Here is a 20,459-nt window from a genome sequence, read left to right as displayed (position 1 = left end):
TCACACGCATGTGCACAACCTGATACTGTGGTGAGTGTGTGTGCGCGTGTGTGTGTATGGACATTGTCCTGTGCACGTTCTTGCACAGGCAGCCCTGCAGGCACGACATACCCAGCCCGTGCCCACCCCGTGCATTCACTAACATCCCCCCAGCTCCCCCTCGCCCCCCCTATCCCTGCAGCTGTCGCAACTGACTGGGGCCATTGTCCTGACTGTGCCAGGCACTGCCCGATACCAGCCCTAGTGCCCCCCGGGGCACTTTGCAGCAGTGGCAGCCGCCATTGGTGTGTCCTGGTGCCCCCAGTGCCCTCCGGTGTGTCCCGCCCTGTGCCAGGGAGGGGTTTACTCTGGTCTTAGAGCCGAGGACACTTCTGGTGGCCTGACCCTGGCACCGATACCAGCACCATGTTCTGCCGTAACCAGCAGAGCCGGCTGACCGTGGCCCGCGGCTCGGCGCTGGAGATGGAGATCCGCCGTGGGCGCTGCCGGCTGAGCGTCCTGGCTGACTGCCCGCAGGTATGGCACTGGCACCAGTACTGGTACTGCCACCGCCATTGGCACTGGCACCAGCAAAGGCGCTGGCACCTGTACTGGCATCGATACTTGGCATTGCCATTCACAGTGTCACTAGCACCGGTACTGGCACTGCCACTGGCACCAGCACTGGTACTGCCACTGGTTCTATCACTGCCACTAGCTTCGCCACCAGTACTGAGCACTAGCTCCGCCACTGGCATTGCTACCGGCACTGGCACTTGTACTAGCAGTGGCAATGGCATCAGCACCAGTGCTGGCACCAGCACTGGGACTTGTATTAGCACTGCCACCGGCACCACCACCAGTGCAACAACCACTGGCACCAGCACCCAGGTCGCACGGTCAGGCGGCCGCCGGCAGCCACTCCCCCGCCCCTGGTACCGTCTGCCTGTCGTGCCCGTCCCACCAGCAGCACCGGGTGGCACCGGCCCAGCCGGGATTTCCTGTCGCCCTCGCCTGCCCCTGCGGCATGGCCGCCCTCGCCCCCGGCTGCTGCTAGCCCGGTGTGGCAGGACCGCGGCACCGGTATCCCGTCTCCAGCTGCTCCTGCCCCAGGGCGGGGGCCGGTGGGGCCAGGGCCTGGCACCGGAATCCGTGCCGGGGGCCCTCGTGGCTGAGGGGGCCGGGGTGACCGGGAAGGGGGCTCCAGCGGTGTGGCGGGGTGCAGGACGTGGGGGAAGACGGAGCTGAGGGAACGGGACCCTCGTCACACCGGGCACAGGACACATGGCATCGGCAGAGCACGGGGCACCGGGGGGGGGGGGGGTACACTGCAAACTCGGGCGTCGTGGTGCAACTGGAAGGGCTCTGGTGCAGTGCGGGGGAGGGGTTCCCTGATACGATTGGAGAGGTTCTTGTTCCCCAGTACCAGCTGCACAGGGTGCTGGAGGAGTCCCAGTGAACTTGGTGGGGGGTCTTGGTGAAACGACAGGAATCCTGCCTTCCCCGGTACCGGCCGCACATGGTGGTGGACGTGTCCCGGTGCACATGGAGGGGGATCCCCGGTGCATAGGATAGGGGAGGTCCTGGTGCCACTAGGGAGGTCCTGGTTCCCCTGGTACCGGCTGCATACGGTGGTGCCGGCGTCTCAGTGTACTTGGGAGGGGGGAGCCCGGTGCGTATGGGGGGGTCCTGCTTCCGCCGGTACCAACTACACATGGAATGATTTTTTGGTACACTCGGGGGGAGCCTAGTTCCCTCGGTACTGGCTGTACATGACGGTCGAGGTGTCCCGGTACCCACGGTGTGGCGAGGGCTGGTCCTGGTTCCGCCGTTACCGGCTGCACAATGCGAGGTTCCGGTGCATTTGGAGCTTCCCCGCTGCACACATGGGGGTTGTTCCGAAGCCGCCGTTGCCGCCGTGGGGCGGGGGAACGGGCGGGAGGGAGACGGGGCGGGCCGGGCCGGGGCCGGAGCAGGGGAGGCGGCCGCCTTCCTGTGCGCGCCGTGGCGGAGCGGGAGCGGCGGAAGGTACCGGCGGCGGGGAAGGGCGGGTGGGGGTCGCGGTGTTGCGCCCACCGGGGCCGGCAGGGGGCGGCGGCCTGCACCGGGATCTTGTCTGGTGCCCCCCCCCGCCTTGTCCCCGCGCTGGTGCCGGTACTCTGTCCCCTCCCTGCACCCCGATCCGTTCCCCTTCCTCTCAATCTGAACCGGTCCCCGGACCCCCGGTTCCAGCCCCCGCTCCCGCTGCACTCCAGACCTTGCTCCCTGTCCCTACACCCCGTCTTGTGCCCCGTCCCTTGAACCCCGTCCTGTGCCCCCCACCCCGCCTGCTGCGTCTCAGCCCCCCCCAAACCTTACACCTCGTCCCTGCACTCCCTGTCTTGTCCCTTGTCCCCTGTCCCTGCACCCTCTTTCCAGGGACACTCTCCCTGTCCCGTCCCCTGCACCCCGCACCCCTCCTTCTGTCTCCTGTACCCCACCCTGTCTGCTGTATCCCATCCCCGTACACCCTGTTCTGTCCTCTGAACTCCATCCCCTGCACCCTGGTTCCTCCGCTGTCCCCCAACCCCTGCCCCCCTTATCTCACCCCTCTTCATCCCTTGTTCCCCTCCTCACCACCCCTTTTCCAGTCCCCTGATCCCTCTGACCCATCCCTGCACCCCATCCCCAGCCTCCTGTCCTCTGCACCCCTTGTCCCCTCCCTGCAACCCATCTCCTGCACCCTTTCTCCTGTGCCTGTCCTCCGACCCCTGCACCCTGACCCCAGCACCCCTTCTCCCATCCCTGCACCCCAACCCTTGCAACTTATCCTGTCCTTGCATCTTGTGCACGGCACCCCTTGTCCCCCTCAATACTGCAAGCCCTTTACCTTGTCTTGTGTCCTCACACCTCTAACCCTTCACCCCATCTGCAGCACCCCTTGTTCCCCCTCTTCGTCACCCCAAACATTGCTTCTCATCCTGCCCATGCACCCCCTCCTCTGCACCCTGAACCCTGCACCCCATCTTGTGCCTTTACTCCATCCAGCCTGTCTGCAGCTCCCCTTCTTCCCTCCCTGCCCCTCCATCCCCTGCACCCTGTCCCATGCACCCCAAACCCTATACACTATCTTGTCCCCTGTCCCCTGCAACTCATCTTGTCCCCTGAACCCCATCTCCTGCAGCTGACACCAGCACCCATCCATGCACCCCCTCCTTTGCACTCCAAGTCCTTCACCCCCTGCTTCCCCCCTCCCCCATTCCATCTCCCCGCCCCCCCCCCGCCCCCGCTGCCCTTTCCCGCACAGTGCTTGGTTGTTCTGCGGGAGGGGGTGGCCGATACTGGAGGGGGGGGACCCCGTTACCATTGGAAGGGGGTGTTGATGAAAGGCCCTTTTCTCTCCACAGCCATATTATTCTGAGGGAGGGTGTGTGTTGGGGCGGGGGTTGTTCCCAGAAAACCCCATCTCCCACCAGCACTGGATGCATTGGCCTCTACGAGTGGGGAACTGGGCTGGACCCCCCCCCAGCCCCCCCAAATAACCGAGGGGGTCCCCATGGAGGTAGCGGGGAGGGGGCAACGCCTGCAGATGCAGGAGAAGCTGCGGATCCTGGAGGATCTCAACATGCTTTATATCCGTCAGATCGCCATCAGCCTCCAGGTAGGAATTTGGGCACCCCCTCCCCCCCAAAAAAAAACCCACCTCTCCAGCACCCACCTTCTGGGACCCTCTGGACCCCTGGAGTCTGGGTTCCCCGGGTCTGGGGGCCTGAGGGGTCCCAGGAAGATGAAGAGCTCTCCCCACCCATTCTCTCTTTCGGGGGGTGCAGCGCCCCCCCCCCATCTCCCCCTTCACAGGGCTATTTATAACAGTGATGACGTCATTGCGGCTCATGGGCAGGGGGCCTGGGGGGGGGGGAGGGGGGAGAGGATGAGGATGATGATATGTGAGCAGCAGCCAGTACCAGGATGGAGCAGCAGCCGGTACCGGGAGGGAGTTGGGAGGCTTGTGGGGGAGGGGGGGGATGTCTGTGGGTGGGGGCATCTGTGGGGCATGTAGTTCCCCTGTGGGGTGCATGGTGTGGCTGCATGGTATGGCTATGGGCAGTGTGGGGCATGGCTGGGGGCATGGGGTATCTGTGGGGTATGTGGTTCCCTTATGGGGTGCACGAGGTATCTGGGGGGCATGTGGCATGCCCACGGGGTGCAGGGGGCATCCGTGGGGTGTGTGGCCTCCCTGTGGGGTGCATGATGTATCTGTGGGGTGAGTGGCTTTGCTGGGGGTATCTGTGGGGCACAGGATACCTCTGAGGGATGTGTGTCACATCCACAGTGTGCGTGGCACACCCGTGGGGTGTGTGGTGTATCTGTGGGGTGTATTTATGGGGCCCGTGGTGTGTCTGTGGGGTACATGATGAATCTGTTGGGCATGTGGCACATCCACGGGGTGCATGGGGCACCTGTGGGGCAGAGGCTCCACCGTGGGGCGGTGTATCTGGGGCGTGTATGGTTCTCTTATGGGGTGAATGGGGTATTTGTGGGGTCAACTGTTCCCCCGTGGGGTACATAGGTTGTATCTGTGGGGTTCAAGGCACAGCCTGGGGACGTGTAGCACATCCCTGGGGTTCTTAATGTATCTGTGGGTGCGTGGCACACCCATAGGGGTGCTTGGGGTATCCATGGGGCACATGGTGCCCTTTTGGGGTATGTGATGTATTTGTGGGGTGTGTGGCACATCTGTGGGGATGCATGGGGTATCTGTGGGGTGTGCCACTCTGCTATGGGGTGCATGGCTCTGCCACGGGGTCCGTGATGTATTTGTGGGGTGCATGGTATGTCTGTGGGGTGCACAGTCTCTCCATGGGGTGTGTGGCTCCCCCGTGGGGTACACGATGTGTCCATGGGGTGCATGGCTTGTTTGTGGGGGTACCTGGTGTACCTTTGGGGTGTGTGGAACATCTGTGGGGTGCACGGCTCCCCCATGGGGCACACACTGCCTCCATGGAGTGCAAGACACATCCATGGGGCACACGATGTCTATGGGGAGCTGCATGGTCCCCCTGGGGGGATGGTTGGGGGCTGTCAGGGCCTGGGGGGCTGCAGCTGTAGGTCTGTGGGGACCATTCCGGGGTGGTGGGACAGGGACTGAGGCAGGTGGCTGCAGGTGGACCGCGAGGAGCTGGTGGCTGAATGTCCTGGGGGAGACGTGGCAGCCCCGATGCAGGGGGTGGGAAGGGACTCCCCTGCAGCCCCCAGCCCGGTGCTCCCTGTGTGCCGGTGCAGGAGCCGGAGATGCAGCGGAAGCTGGAGCGGGAGCTGCGGCTGCGGGAGGGGGCCCTGAAGCTGCTGGGGGCCTGCAGCCGGCCCGAGCAGGCGCTGGAGGCTGCCAAGGGGCTGCTGCTGTGCAACGCCCGAGTGCTGGCATACATGGCTGAGCTGCAGCGCAGGAAGGAGGCCCAGGTGCTGCGGCGGACGGCCCGGCGGTGAGCACCCGGGGGTGGGCTGGGGAGCACCTGGGGGAAGTGCTGTGGCAGCCACCCCATCCCACTTCACCCCATCCCACTTCATCCCCATCTCACTTCATCCCCAGCCCATTTCACTTCCATCCCATTTCATCTCTGTCCCACATCCCCCTCCTCCGTGCTTTGTGCCTGTCCCTGCCTCACCCCACCTTGCTTCACCCCCACCCCCTGTCATCCCCCCACAGCCCCTCGGATGCTGGACCCATGGACGAGCGCCTGCCCTGCCGGGGCACTGTCTGCATCTCAGGTACGGGAGGGTCCCACTGGGCCTCCCACACTGGGGTGGGCTGGGTGCAGCAAGCACCTGCCAGCTGTGTGACCTCCTGGACTGGTGGGGGACCCTGGGTGCTGCCAGCAAGGGACCTTCAGCTGTCCCCATGGGGCTGTGCTGTGGCGTTGGGGGGGGGGTCCTGAGTGCAGGTGTACCTGTGGGGCTGTGCTGGGAGGGCTGGCAGGGGTCCTGAGTGCATGTGTCCCCGTGGGGCTGTGCCAGGGGACTGGTGGGGGGTCCTGAGTACAGGTGTACCCGTGGAGCTGTGCCAGGGGGCTGGTGGGGGGTCCTGAGTGCAGATGTCCCCATGGGGCTGTCCAGGGAGGGTCACCTCCCTCACCACCCATCTCCCCTGCTTCCAGACCTGCGCATCCCACTGATGTGGAAGGACACGGAGTACTTCAGGAACAAGGGAGGTGAGTGGGATGCTGAAGGAGGCATTGCAGAGCCCCCCTCTTTGCGCCCCCCAGCCCTGACAGCCCCTGTCCTGCAGAGCTGCACCGCTGTGCTGTGTTCTGCCTGCTGCAGCTGGGGGCCGAGATCCACGACACCCCCATGGTGCTGGTGGACCGGACCCTCACCGACATCTGCTTTGAGAGCCCTGTGCTCTTGTGAGTGGGGCTGACTGGCTGGGGGGTGACCTACCCTGGACTTCCTTGGGCTCACTCCTGCCCTCCTCTGCCTCATCCCAAGGGATCCTCTGCCAGTCCCTCCCCGGGGTCACCCCTGCCCTCCCTTGCCTCATTCTGGGGGGACCCAGCCCTCCCCCGGACCTCCTGCCCTCGCCTCACTCATCTCAACAGGGACTCCTACATGCCCCTACACCCTCCTAGGAGGACCCTTGCCCTCCTCTAGATCCCTCTGAAGTCACCTTTGCCTTCCCCTGGACCCCTGAGACCCGAAGGGAAGCCTTGCCCTCCCCTGCCAACCTCAGGGGTCACCCCTGCCCTCCCCTGCCTCATCACAAGGGGTCCCCTGACAGTCCCTGAGGTCACCCCTACCCTCCCATGCCTCATTCTGGGCAGATCCTGCCTTCCTCTGGACCCCTTCCCTCCCCTGCACCCCACGAAGAGGACACTTACCCTCCTCTACCACCCCCCAGGGTCACCCTTGCCCTTCCCTGATGCGCCCTGGAGTGACCCCCATATTGTAGTGTGTCGCGATGGGTGCCAGGGTGGTGCTGGGGCAGGTTCGTGCCCCCCCTCACCCTGTGCCCCCTCCCCCAGCTCAGAGGCCGGCCCCGACTTTGAGCTGAAGGTTGAGCTGTACAGTGCAGGGCTGGCAGGGGGGGGCACACAGGGCAGCACCCCCCGGAAGCTGGCCACCCGCCTCAGCACCTCCCTGGGCCGCTCCTCCGGGAAGCGAGTGAGGGCTGCCATGGACGGGGGTCCCGGCAGCCCCCCCGGCAACGGGGGCACCGGGCCCCTTCTGCTGCCAGCCCCCAACGTGCCGTGAGTACCCCCCCATGTGCCCCCATTCACTGTGCCCATGTGTGCCCTCAGGGTACCCCATTCACTGGGCTCATGTGTGCCCCCAAGGTACCCCATTTGCTGTGCCCATGTGTAACCCTAGTATGCCCCATTCACTGTGCCCACCTGTGCTCCGAGTGTGCCCCCATCTGCTGTCCTTATGTGTACCCCCAGTGTGCCCCCATTCACTGTGCCCATGTGTGCCCCTATCCACTATGCCTGCCTATGCCCCTCATGTGCCCCCATTCACTGTGCCTGTGTATGCCCCCAGCGTGCCCCCATCCACTGTGTCTCCCCACTGTCCACTTACCATATCCCACCAGTGTCCCCCTGTGTCCCCCACCCACTGTGTGCCCTCCAGTGTCTCCATGCCCCGACCGTGTCCCCTTGTCGTAATCCCCCCAGTGTCCCCTCACCTGCTGTGTGCCCCCAAATATCTCCCAATGACCCCCAAATATATCCCAATGTTCCCCCACCTATCTTGTTCTCCCCCCATGTCCCCACCGTGTCCCTGCTCCCCTCACTGGCTGTCCCCGCCCAGGGGCCCCAAGTTCCACCTCCTGGCCCATGCTGTCCTGTCCCTGGCCGAGGTGCAGGATGGGTTCCGCACCCACGACCTGGCCATCGCCAGCAGCGGTGAGCAGATGGGGACTTGCTGGGCTGGGTGGAGGACAAATGGGTCTTAAGATCCTGGCAGGGTGGGAAGAGGGCTCTGTGCACCCATGGGGTGAGGTGAGGGGAGCTTTGGGGTTCTGGTAGGGTGAGAAGGGAGTTCTGAGAACTGATGGGATGAAAAGAGAGGGGTCTGGCAGTCCGGCGTGGTGGGGATAGGGGTCTGGGGTTCTGGTGAGGTGAGGTGAGGTGAGGAAAGGTTCTAGGGGTTCTGGTGAGGTGAGGGCTCTGCAGGTAGGATGGGTCTGGGGGTAAGATGGGTCTCGAGGTCCTAGCAGGGTGGGTAGAGGGGTTTGGAGGTCCTGGAGGGGTAGGGAGAAGACTCCTGATGTCCTGGCTGGTTTAGGTGCCTATTGGAGTGGAGGACAAATGGTTCTGGGGGTAGGATGGGTCTAGTGGGGGGGCTGATGGGATGGAGAGAGGAGTCTGGAATGGGGCGGAGGGGGAAGAAAAAGGCAGGGGGAGTCCTGGTGGGGTTGAGGGGCTGGCAGGGGCAGAGGAGGTGGTGTGAGGACTTGGTGGGGTGAGGAGAGAAAGGTCTGGGGGGTCCTGGCTGGTCCAGGGTAGAGGTGAACCTGGGCAGGGCTGGGGTGGGAGATGAGTCTGGGGTCCCAGTGAGGTGTGGGGGGGGTTGTATGTGGGGTGTGTGTGCCCATCCCCATTCTGTGTGTCCCTCACCCCAGAGGAGAGCTCCTGCTGGGTGCCCCTGTACGGCAGCATGTGCTGTCGCCTGGCTGCCCAGCCCCGCTGCATGGCCACCCCCGTCAGCACCGGCTTCCTGCGGCTCCAGGTGAGCCCCACCGGACACTGCCCTGGGACAGGGACACTGCAACACCAGGACTGGGCTGGGCAGGGGCACTGGTGCACTGCAGCACCAGGACAGGAGTGGGCAGGAGTGGGCAGGGACATCAGGACACTGGGATGGGGACACAGACATGGGATAGGATAGGAAGGGATGGATACAGGGACAGGGGTGGTGATGGTGATTAGGATGGGGATGAGGATGGGGACAGACATAAGGAGAGGCCAAGGATGGCCACAGGGACAGACATGGCAATAGAGATGAGGACAGGAAGAGAAACGGAGATAGGATAGAAACAGACAGGGATGAAGATGGAGAAAGGGACAGGCATGGCAAGGGGATGAGGACAAGGATGGGGACAGGGATGGCAGTGAGATGAGGATGATGATGACAAGGTCAGGGATAGGGATAAGGACAGGTGGTGGCATGAGCATGCTGGGTGTCAACAGTGCCAGCCAGTGGCTCTGGACTGTGGCAGGGATGGACCTCAGAGGAGGGGACTGCCTCTGCTCCCCATAGGCTGCAGTGGGGCTGGGGGTGTTGGCAGGGATGGTGGCCACCATTTCCCCCCGTGTTGATGGTGCCATCTTGGGGGGCAGCAGCAGGGGTCAGAGGCACAGGGTGGGACCCGCCTGTACTGCGTCCTGCGTGGCACCAACCTCCTCTGCTACCGTGGCCTCGACGAGGCCGAAGCTGGGCTGGAGCCGGCCCTCACCATCGCTATCAACAAGGTATGGTGAGGGGCTGTGGGGGGGTACAGGGGGCCACGATGGGCATTGGCGGGAGTCTAATGACCACCACTGCCACAGGAGACCCGAATCCGGTCGACGGAGCGGGAGGGGCGCGGGCAGCCCCATGGCATGGCCGTCACCAACCGGTACGGCGGTGAGGAGGTGACCCACACGCTGGTGGCCGAGAGCCGGGCTGAGGCACAGCGCTGGATGGAGGCCTTCTGGCAGCACTTCTATGACATGAGTGAGTGCGGTGGGGCCCTGGCGTGGTGGGACACCAGCCTGATGAACACCCTTTCTGCTATTCCCATCCTCGGGGACCCCTCTCCCAGTGGGATCTACATCTGGGTGAACCCCTATCCCAGCATGACACCCACCCCAGGATGACCCCCATCGCAGTGGGTCCCCCATCCCAGAGGAACCTCATCCCAGGGGAACCTCCATCCTGACAGAACCCCCATCCCAGTGGGTCCCCCATCCCAGAGGTACCTCATCCCAGGAGAACCTCCATCCTGACAGAACCCCCATCCCAGTGGGTCCCCCATTCCAGAGGAACCTCATCCCAGGAGAACCTTCATCCTGACAGAACCCCCATCCCAGTGGGTCCCCCATTCCAGAGGAACCTCATCCCAGGAGGACCTCCATCCTGACAGAACCCCCATCCCAGGACAATCCCCATCCTGGTGGGACCTCTATCCAAGCAGGACCCCATCCCAACAACACACTCTCCCAGTGTGACACCCATCCCAGTGGATCCCACCCCCATGCGACCCCACCCCATTGCCCCCCATCCTGGTGTGACTCTCCCCATCCCCCAGGCCAGTGGAAGCAGTGCTGTGAGGAGCTGATGCGTATCGAGGTGCCGCCGCCACGCCGCCCCCCTGCCATGCTGCCACGCCAGGGCTCTCTCTACCACGAGATGGGTGAGCTGAGGGGTCTGGGGGGTCCCAGGGAGCTCTGCTCACCTCTCTCCCTCCTCTCTGCTCTGCTAACCTGTCGCTGATGGGCCCCTCCTTGCCACCTGGCACCTGTCTGATGCTGCGTTCTCTCCCTGCCTGTCCTCTCTCTGTCCTCCCCCAACCTCTGTGTCCCCCCCTCCTGTCTTCCTCTGTCTCTCCCATCTCTCCATGTACCCCATCACTCCATCCCTCCCATCTCTCTGTGCCCCCATCTCTCTCTGTCCCACCATCTCTCTCTTCCCCCACTCCCCACCATCTCTCCGCCCATCTCTCTCCCTCCTCCTCTCTCTCCGCCCCCTGCCCTGGCACTGCAGCCCTGCCGGGCCCGGCCGTGCCCCCCCCGGCCTGCGAGGGGCTCCTGCTGCAGGATAACGCTGTCTCGGCCGAGATCCGGGCGCTGCTTTCCACCTATTACAGCGACAGGTGATGGAGGGCCAGCGGGTGACCCTGCCTCGGGGACATGGCCACTGGGACCCTGGGAACACTGTGGGCACGTTCCAGCCATGGGGCACATCCTGGCCACGCTGCTCGCAGGACCTGTCCTGGCTGCCCTGGCTCTGGTGCATGTCCTGGCCACAAGGCACATCCCAGCCATGGGACACACCCAAGCCATGGGGCACATCCTGGCCACCCTAGCCACAGGACTTGTCCCACTTGCCCTGGCTCTCATGAATGTCCTGGCCATGGGGCACACCCTAGACACCGTGGCCATGGGGCACATCCCGACCATGGGGCATATCCTGGTCGTGGGGCACACCTTGGCCATGGGGCACATCCCAGCTGTAGGGCACATGCTGGCCCCAATGGCTACAGAACTTGTCCCACTTGTTCTGGTGCCCATCCTGGCCTTGGGGCACAGCCCAGTCCCCCAGTGCAAGAGTAGGCTGTGAGTTCCCAGGAGGTGGTGCTGACCCCCACTCTTCCCCCCGCCCCCAGCTATTGACCCGTCTGACGACATCGAGGCGGTGACCGACATCCTGACACGAAGGGCAGGGGGCCGGGAGCCGGGACCCCCACCGTGGCTCTCGCTCTTTGAGGGGCCCCCTACCCGCGCCCCCAGCCCCAGCCCCCCTCCCCGCCGGCCCTGGGGCCGCCCCCGCACCCTGTCCCTGGACGCCCGGCTCAGCACCTTGAAGGGGCGGGGGGCGCGACGGGCGGACCCCACCCTGCGCCCACTGCCCCCTGGCTCCGGTTCCTCTGGCAACTGTAGCCCGGCCCAGTCCCGGGTCTGAGCCTGGTGGGGGGACCCGCGGGACTCTGGAGGTTGTGGGGACAGGGACACCTCTGGTCTTGTAGCCCCCAAGGTGGCTGTGGGGTGGGTGACATCCCAGAGGAGAAGTCCTGCCCCGGGGTGGGGGTTGGGGGCTCCCAGCTTGTTTTCTTGGGGAGAAACTGGAATTTCTGCCAACTGGGGGGAGGGGAGTACACGACATGGACACAACGTTGCCATTGCAGGGTGGGCTCAGGACTGAACCCCCCGCCCCCCAAAACGTGTGTAGGGGGGCTGACACCCCCCCCGTCTGGGTGCTGGGGTCTCCCACAGGATGGGTGCTCAGGACAACCCCCCCGCGCAGCAGGTGTGGGTCTAACCCGGGGGGGTGTGCAGGGACCCCCCCAGCTCTGCTTTCCCTCACCTCTAACCCCACGAGCTGCTCCCCGCTAGCCAGCCCCTTCCGGGAGGGGGCAGCACCCCTCGGCAGGGACCAGCGCCCCTCGGCAGGGACCAGCCCTGGCCCCACCCGGGCCGGGGACCTGAAGCTGCCACCTCATTAATATGCATTAAAATTTATTTAACAGCTGCTGTGTGATTTGGGGGGGTGGGCAGAGGGGCAGGGAGTGGGGGTTCCTCTGCCCAGCCTGGGGTGAGGGAGCTATGCCCTCTACCCCTCCCTGTTTGGGTCTGGCTTTGCCAGCTCTCTCCTAAAGCTGCTTTTTGTGGTGCAGATGGAGGAGGGGGGAACACACTGTGCTACGGGGGCACTGTGGGAAGGGTCGGTGATGTGCAGTGAGGGGGTGTCCAGCGGGGTGGGGCCAGGACTGGTGGTCGTTGTGCCATAGGAGTCTGTGTGTGTCCTGAGGGTCTGGTGTGAACCCCCCTGTTACACGGCGTGGGGGGAGCCATCCTCATCCTCAGTGGGGGGGTTGGTGCCCCCCGGCAGCTGCAGGGGGGGGTCTCGGGCCAGTAGCAGGGCGAAGCCTGGCACAGAGTATGTGGGGGTACGGAGTGAGAGTGTGGGAGGGGGGTACAAGGGTTTAGGGGTACAAGGGGGTACGTGGGTGGGGTGTTTTATAGAGTGTGAAGGTCCCAGGGGTGAGGGGTTTGGGTGGGTACGGATTGGGGTTGGGAGGGGTATGAGGAGAGGATGGGGATGAAAGGAATTGGGACTACAAGGAGATGGAGGATAAGAAAGGGTTACAGGGTTAGAAGGGTTGGGGGGTACAGTGGATCAATAGGGGTGGGGGGGTTATGGGGTAGAGGGAGTTTCAGGGGTCCAGGGGTGTTTGTTTGGGGATACCTGGCTTGTCCTTGTGCAGAGGCTGGGGCAGGAGGATACTGTCGCTGGGCTCAATCCCCTGCAAAACAGGCAGGGGAGGTGTGCGTGAGGGATCCGACCCGCCCAGCCATGTCCGTCCCCCACCCAGGGGACGCCCCTCAGCCCCATTGACTTGTTCTGCCCCCCACGTTTGTCCTCCCCAGTCTTGGTCCTTGGACCTGGCCCGTTTCCCCGAGCCCAGAACTACGCACAGATCCCAGTCCTGTACCCCCCAGCCCCTTCCCAACCACGGGCTCCAGCCTCTGAACCACCCTTCCCTACCCTCAGCCCTGTACCTTCCCAGCCCCACACCGCCCCCGACCCATTCTGTCACCTCCCCAGCCTCGTTCCGTCACCCCCAGCCCCACATGGCGGCAGCCGATGCCGTACCTGCCCCGAGGAGGGGTCCCGCTCCCAGGGGTCGCCCCAGCTTTCCTGTTCGTGTTCCCCGATGCCGTTGTGCCCTGAGTCATCCCGGGCCGGCTCCTGCCCCATAGAATCTATGGGAAGAAGGGCAGGATGAGCCCCACACCAGCCCCAGCGCCCGGGCAGGGGTCCGGGACGCGAGACCCCCCTTCACCCCAGCTCCACTCGGACACCCACCTGGCTGCGGCTCCCGGTGCCCCGGGGAGGGAGGGGCCCGATCCTGCGGCAGGCTGGGGGGGCTGGGTCTGCGTGGAGGAGTCTCGGGCAGGGGTGTTCCCCCCGGAGGGGTGAGGACCCTCTCGTCCGACCCCATCAACAGCCCCGGAGAGCTCCATGCTGGGGGGCTGGGGAGGGGTAAATTTTCCAGGGGAGGGCCCTCTTCATCCTGGGGAGGGCTTGGGGGTGGCAGGAGCTCCTCACAACTGCTGTCAGGGAACGCAGACTCCCCGGTGCTAGGAGGGCTGGAGCGAGGCAGGGGGTCTACCCCAGGCATGGTGGGCACACACTCCGCTGCTCTCCCCGTCGGGCTAGGAAGGGTCCCCAGAGTAGCACATGGAGGGGGTTTTGTCCCAGTGGGGCTGGTGGCATGGGGAGCCTCTGCTATAGCTGGGCTGAGGGGAGTCTCCAGGGTGACAGAGAGAGGGGTCTCGATCCCCATGGGGCTGGAGGGGATCCCCAGGTTTGCACCGGGTGCAGTCCCTGTCCCCATGGGGCTGTGGGAGGTCTCCAGGGTGGCAGAAGGAGGGGTCCCTATCCCCGTGGAGCTGGTGGCACTGAGAGGTCCTGCCGTAGCTGGGCTGGGTGGCATCCCCATAGCAGAAGGAAGGGTCTCTGTCCCTATAGGGCTGGTGACACATTGAAGAGTCCCTGTCCCCATGGAGCTGGAGTGGGTCCCCAGGGTGGCAGAGGGAGAGGTCCCTATCCCCATGGGGTTGGTGGCATGGAGAGGTCCTACTCTAGCTGGGCTGGGGGGGGTCCCTGTTCCCATGGGGCTGGAAGGGGTCCCCAGGGTGGCACGGGGAGCAGTTCCTGTCCCTGTAGGGCTGGTGACATGGGAGTGCCCTGATCTGGCTGGGCTCGGGGGCGTCCCCAGGTCGGCACAGGGAGGAGTCCTCCTCCCTATGAGGCTGGTGGGGGACCAGGGAGGGGTCCCTGTCCCCAGGGGACTGGTGGGGAGGGGAGGTGGGAGCCGGCGGGGGCTAGGCGGGGGCACAGCCCTGAACGCCCCGGGGCTGGGGGATGTGGGGAGGTCTGGTCGGCTGAAGATGAAGGCTGACTCTGTAAGACTGCGCTGATACCGCAGAAACGGCCGGCGGGCACCTGAGGCACAGGGGAGTTGGGGGGTCAGCAGCTGCCCTGCTGCCCCCTCCCCACTACCCTGACATCCCCCATCTGCTGCAGGGGCACCGCACCTACCGGGTCTGGCACCAGGGCCTGGGGAGGTTGGCGAGGGGCCAGAGGTGGGCCCCGAGCGCTCACGCTGCCGGAAGAAGTCCCGGGGGTTCTGCGAGCGCTGTGAGACCAGGACTGCTGCCTCCTGCCAGTGCCAGGAAGCTGTTAGTGGGGACATGGCACAGGTACAGGGCACCATGGCATGGGGTACAGACATGTGCCGCCATGACACAGCCATTTGGCACCACCGAATAGCTACATGGCACCATGGCAAAGGCATGTGGCATTATGGCATATCCATGTTACACTGCAGCATGGCCACGCAGCATCATGGCACAGGCACGTGGCTCCATGGCCTGGCTGGGCACACACAGGGCAGGATGGGGTGCTCAGCCCTGGCACTCACGGCTGCCTTCCCGATGGATTCGCTGTGCCGGTTGCGGTCCCTCGTGGCCTCCTCATGCTCCCGCTGCTGCTGCTCCTGTGGGCACAGAGTGTGGCCAGGCAGCCCACAGTGTGATGGCACCCCCGGCACCCCTTGATACCCCCAGCACTCCCTGGTATCCCCAGCCTGGCTGCTCCACTCACCCATCGTGCCTTCTCCTTCCTCCGCTCCTCTGCTTCCAACTGCGCCTGCTCCTTCCTGCCAGGGCACAGAGCATTAGGGGGGCATGAGGGGTTAGAGGGCACATGGGGGCACAGGAGCCTCTGGGTCTTCTTGCGGGTCTCTGTGCTTGGAGCTACGTAAGATGGGGGGCACTGGGATGGGGAACCTGGGGGTGCAGGGGCCTGTGAATGCCACTGTTGGTGCCCATGGCAAGAGGGTCCATGCCCACGGGTCTGGGGCACCGTGTGGTGAGAGGGGCTATGAGTGCCCCATGGTCAGAACACCCACGGGTCTGGGGACATTGTGGGATGCAGAGGGCTTCAGGTGCCACCATGGGCACCCATGCCAAAGCCCGGCTCATGAGCACTGCCCATGTCCTCACCGCCGCTCCTCGATCCTGCGCTCCGTCTCCTGCAGGCGCCGCTCCCGCTCGGCCGCCTCCCGCCGCTCCTCCTCCATCCGCTCCCGCTCCCAGCGCCGGTGTTCCTCCAGTGCCCGCCGCCGCTCCGCTGCCTTCCGCTGCTCTTCCTCACGCTGTGCCCACCACACTTAGCACCCACCTTGGCACCCACCTCAGCACCCACCTCGGTATCCATCTCTGCACCATACTCAGCACCCAACTTGGCACCCACTTTACCGTCATGACCCCCACATATCTCACCTCCCACCAACCCCATAATTCAAGCTGGCAGCCATATGCTGCCCCCCCCGGTGCCAGGGATGCCATGGGGGACACCCCAAGCACCCATCACCCATGCCCTTCCATGCCTACCCAATGCCCCCCATGCCCCTCATGCCCATCCACCTCGGCTTGGGCCCAGAAGTTGTCCCTCCTGGTGCGCTGGATCTCCAGTGCTGGGTTGGTCTTGCGGTAGTTGGTGCCCTGGAGGGACCCAGCAGAGAGGGGGGGTCTCAGGGCACGAACCCCCTATAGCCAGATACCCCTGGAGCAGCACTATGAAGGGTGGGCGAGACCAAGCACCCCACTTGGTGCCCTCCCAACCAGTCCCCATCCCCACAAGCATGTCCCCCCACCCAAGACCCTTCCACTCACCACCAGCTCCTGGGTGTCCTGGGTGGGGGGCACCTTCCTGGTTGGGGGAGAGGTGGTGGGTGCCATCTGTGCCAGCACCTGGCTCAGCCTCTCCTGCGTCACCTCCTCGGCATGATGGGCACTCAGCACCACGCTGGCCTCCTGCCACCAGACGGGACGGCGTCATTCCCCCCTCCCCTGAGCACCCACAAAACCCCCTGGGATGAATTTGGAGCCTCCCCAGTGGGCGGGAATAATCCTGGCGCCGTTCCCTTGGCTTGCTCCAGATGTGGGCCCGGATCCAGATGTTAGGGACCAAATCCAGATGTAGAACACGGGGGGTGTTGGGGGGAACTGGGACATGGGAGTAAAGGCAAGGGGAGGGGAGAGGGGGGGCAGGAGCTGCCTGGGATAGCGGGGGGAGGGGAGAGGCAGGGAACGTAACCACAACCCTGGATCGTCAGCCAAGGCTGGGAACTGGGAACGGCGGCGGCTGAGTCAGCAGCGCCAGGAATGTGCCCGGCGTGGCAAGCAAAGGTCGGGGTTGGCATGATGGGGAGAAAGATGGGGAAGGCACAGGGCTCAGTCCCCATGAATGGGGGTCCAGGACGGGGGACTGAACCCTGTGCCATCCCCATTACTCACCCTAAAGAAGGCTCGGATGGCAGGAAGATGCCCAGCACATGCTTGGCGTTGGCACTCCGGAACGTTCTCCCCAACCTGGCACCGGCACATATGTCTGAGACTGGCACCTTGTGCCCCCCCTCTGCCCCCTCTCCATCCTCACACTCACCCAGTGGATGAGGACAATGCGGTGGCCACTGGTGCCAGGGTCCTGGGTGCGGCACAGCCCATACATGATGCTGGTGACGGAGAATTTTTTGGCCAGTGCATCCAGACCCCCAGCTGTAAGAGTAAGGTGGGCACAGGAGTGGGCACAATGAGCAACCCCCACTCCCCTAGGGCCCCCTTGCCCAGTGTTGCTCTGTGTTACCTCCAGAGTCCAGGAGCTTGAGGTCATGGTGCTTCTCATAAGCAAAGATGGCCCTGGAAGCAAAGGGAGATCGGCATCAGGGAAGGCAGTGAGGAGGGGGGTGTGTGTGTGTTGGGGGGGGGCACTTGTCCACAGCCTGGCAAGGTCAGCCATGGCAGGTGATGGCCACTGACCCTCTCCGGGCATGGCCAGCGAGTTTAGTGTCCCTCACCCGGGCTACCCACCCCAGCCATGGGAACTTGGAGGTGGGGCCCGGGGAGGCAGCCAGCCTGGGGATACCCCCTGTGCCCCTCTTGTGCCCCTCCCCGTGCCGTCCACCCGGCTGAATTCGTGGAAGTGCCGCCGGCAGCATCCGCCCCGGGACAATGGGACCACGGGAAGTGGCAGCGGCGCTGCCCCCTTCTGCACCCCCCTCCCGCCACGGCCGCCCAGCGTCACCCAGCACCGGGCTGGCACCGCACAGGGTGCCCAGGACTCCGCCCCAGTCGCCAGGCAGCCCCTTACCCCTCAGCGCCATCGTCCCCTGACCCTACCCGGAGAGAAAGGAGCAACCGCGGCACCACCCGGCAGGACGGGGTCCCCCACCCGGTGCTGAGAGGGTCTGGGGATTTGGCGGGGGTCCCTCACTGTGGCCTGGCCGGGACCCCCCAGCTCTGCCGCCTCTTTGTCTGTGCACGGCTCCGGTTACACGCACATGTGCGCGGCCCGGCCCGGCTCAGGGAACACGTGTGCTGTGTGGCACGGCTTGGCACGGCGTGGCACAGCAGGACATGCCATGGCACATCACGACACGCCCCGGCACGGTCACGGAGCACCGCGGCATGGCCCAGCATGGCAGGACATGGCACGGCATGCTGGCTGAATCGGCGTGGCTGGCACGGGTGCTGGCACGGGTGTTGGCGCGGCTGCTGAAGTAGGGCCAGCCAAGCCCTGGCAGCGTGTCACGACGCCTGGCGCCGGTCTGGGGCAGAGGGCAGTGCCCAGGTGGCCAGTGGCCGAGGGGCCGAGACAAGGGCGAGTGATGGCCGTGGGTGCTGCTGTCATCCTGGTACCATCGCCAGTCGCCCGTTTGACCGTCCTGGTGCTGCCAGTTCAGTGGGGTATTAAGGGGGACACCGGCTCAAGTCCTATGCCCGCGGCACTGGGGGGCACCGTTCCGAGACCCATCCACAGGGCATGGCCGGGCTGGGCACCCCGACATCTCAAGGCACCCATGGGTGCCCCCAGGCTCCTTCCCACTTCCAGCCCCCGGTGCCGGGGTTTGGCTGCTCCTTCTCGCCTCCCCGACAGTGCTCCCGGTGCAGCCCCCACGGGACGTGCCCTGAGGCCGCTCCCAGCCCTCCGGCGGCGGGACCTGGTAGGGCGGGGCGAGCCTGGGCGCCCGGTTCCCAGCGCGGCTCGGCTCGGCTCGGCCCGGTGGGGGCTCAGCCGTGGGCCCAGCCCGGTACCCTCACCCGGTATCGCCAGCCCAAAGTCGCAGCCTGGACGCCTGTGTGCCTTGACTCTCCCGTTCCGGTGCCGGTGTCCGACGTGTCTAGCCCCCCTGCCCTCCGCCGCCCGTACCAGTGCCCAGTTCCCCTTCACGGTGCCTATTCTCGGTGCCCGGTGCCAGCTTCCCGTTCCCGGTGTGCACTCTTTTCTCCGGTGCCTGTTCCAAGTGGTCGTTCCCGGTGACGGTTCCTGTTGCCTCTTCCCGTTCCCAGTTCCTGTTCCCAGTTCCCAGCCCGCTCCCGGGGCCCAGTCCCGTTCCCGGTGCTCTCTCTCATTCACGTTACTCGTTCGCGGTACCCTCTCCCATTGCCGTTCCCCGTTCCTGCTCGTTTCCGTTCCCGTTCCCCTTTTCCCCTTCCACGGTGCCCGGTCCCGTGTCCCTCTCACCAGTCGGTACCGGCCCGGGGGTTGCCCACATCCTCCCTGGCCGCCAGTAGCGCCAGTCGGTGCCGCTCCAGCCCCGGGGCCGCCATCCCGGTCCCCGTCTCGCCGCCCGCGGCCCCGTGGCCGACCCGCCCCGCCCCACCGCCCACGGGCGGGACCGGCTGCACCGGGCGGGGCCGGGCGGAGCCGGGAGCAACTGGTACTGGGGCGGGCAGGGTCCTTGTCCGGGATGTGGGATGCGTTAAAATGGGACTTTGGGGCTGGGGGTGTCCCCGGGTCCCCCTGCCCAGTGCCTGTGCCCAGTGCCTGTGCTTGCGCCTCGCGTGGTATTACTGGAGTGACTGGTTTGTACTGGGACGCCCCGATATCACTGATGCCACTCGTGCATGCTCGTACTGGTAATTCATACTGGCGAGAACTGGTGTGACTGGCGTCACTGGTGAGAAGTGGGCGGTAGTGCGGTCTGCGGTGGGGAATGGCGTCACTCGTGTTACTGGTGTAACTGGTGTTACTGGTGCTGCTGTGGTTGCTGCTGTCACAGCTGTCATGGGTACCGCTGATTTCACTGATGTCACTGGTGCTGCTGGTGTCACTGGTGTTATTGGTGTCACCGGTGTTATCGGTGTCACTGGTGCTATCGGTGTCACTGGTGCTGCTGGTGTCACTGGTGTTATTGGTGCAAGTGTTATTGGTGTCACTGGTGCTGCTGGTGTCACTGGTGTTATTGGTGTCACTGGTGCAGCGGGCGCAGCAGGTGTCACTGGTGCCACCGCCGTCACCAGTATCGCCGCTGTCTCCGCTCCCGCCGTTCCGGTGCCCCCTCCGCTGCCCCCTGGTGCCGGAGGGCGGGGCGCATGCTGAGGGATGTGTCCCGTTGGGCTCTCCCCCTCCCGCGAGGGGCGGGGGGCAGTCACGTGGCCGGGGCGCCCCCTGGCGGCTCTCCTTTGTCCGCGCGCGGGCGGGGCGGGCACGGATTGGCGGCGGCGGGGAGGGGCGAGGAGGGGCGGCTCTACTGCGATTGGCGGAGTTAGCGGGGCGGGGGCAGAGAGGCGGGGCGACGCGGCAGGGACAGGTCGGATTGGCTGTGAGAAGCGGGGCGGGCGGGCTAACGGACCCGGGCGGCGGCGCGGGCATGGGCGGGGGGCGGCGCTGAGCGCGGCCGCTCCGTGCGGGGCCGGGACCGCTGCGTCCCCCCCCCCGGTGCCTCCCGGTGT

The 20,459-nt window shown here is 65.3% G+C and overlaps 2 protein-coding genes across 2 annotated transcripts; one reads left to right on the top strand and one right to left on the bottom strand.

Moving 5' to 3' along the window:
- Positions 1-405: 405 nt before the first annotated feature.
- On the top strand, positions 406-10,811 carry RTKN (rhotekin). The gene is made up of 12 exons (XM_054391509.1): positions 406-516; positions 5,242-5,441; positions 5,666-5,727; positions 6,114-6,167; positions 6,245-6,362; positions 6,978-7,202; positions 7,762-7,856; positions 8,576-8,682; positions 9,297-9,425; positions 9,504-9,669; positions 10,244-10,348; positions 10,699-10,811. The coding sequence occupies exons 1-12, from the start codon at positions 406-408 to the stop codon at positions 10,809-10,811; spliced, it is 1,485 nt and encodes a 494-aa protein (XP_054247484.1).
- A 1,409-nt stretch (positions 10,812-12,220) lies between these two features.
- LOC128974754 (drebrin-like) lies at positions 12,221-19,334 on the bottom strand. The gene is made up of 14 exons (XM_054391451.1): positions 19,249-19,334; positions 17,371-17,423; positions 17,170-17,282; positions 17,022-17,096; positions 16,398-16,538; positions 16,149-16,226; positions 15,726-15,877; positions 15,325-15,379; positions 15,143-15,217; positions 14,761-14,881; positions 13,522-14,664; positions 13,309-13,418; positions 12,901-12,958; positions 12,221-12,581 (listed from the first exon to the last, which is right to left on the bottom strand). The coding sequence occupies exons 1-14, from the start codon at positions 19,332-19,334 to the stop codon at positions 12,484-12,486; spliced, it is 2,358 nt and encodes a 785-aa protein (XP_054247426.1). The 3' UTR covers positions 12,221-12,483.
- Between the last annotated feature and the right edge of the window lie 1,125 nt (positions 19,335-20,459).

The sequence above is a fragment of the Indicator indicator genome, chromosome 23, assembly GCF_027791375.1.
Source record: "Indicator indicator isolate 239-I01 chromosome 23, UM_Iind_1.1, whole genome shotgun sequence".
Lineage (NCBI taxonomy): Eukaryota > Metazoa > Chordata > Aves > Piciformes > Indicatoridae > Indicator > Indicator indicator.
Note: the sequence above shows the minus strand (reverse complement) of the source record. Positions and strands in the feature narration are given on the sequence as shown.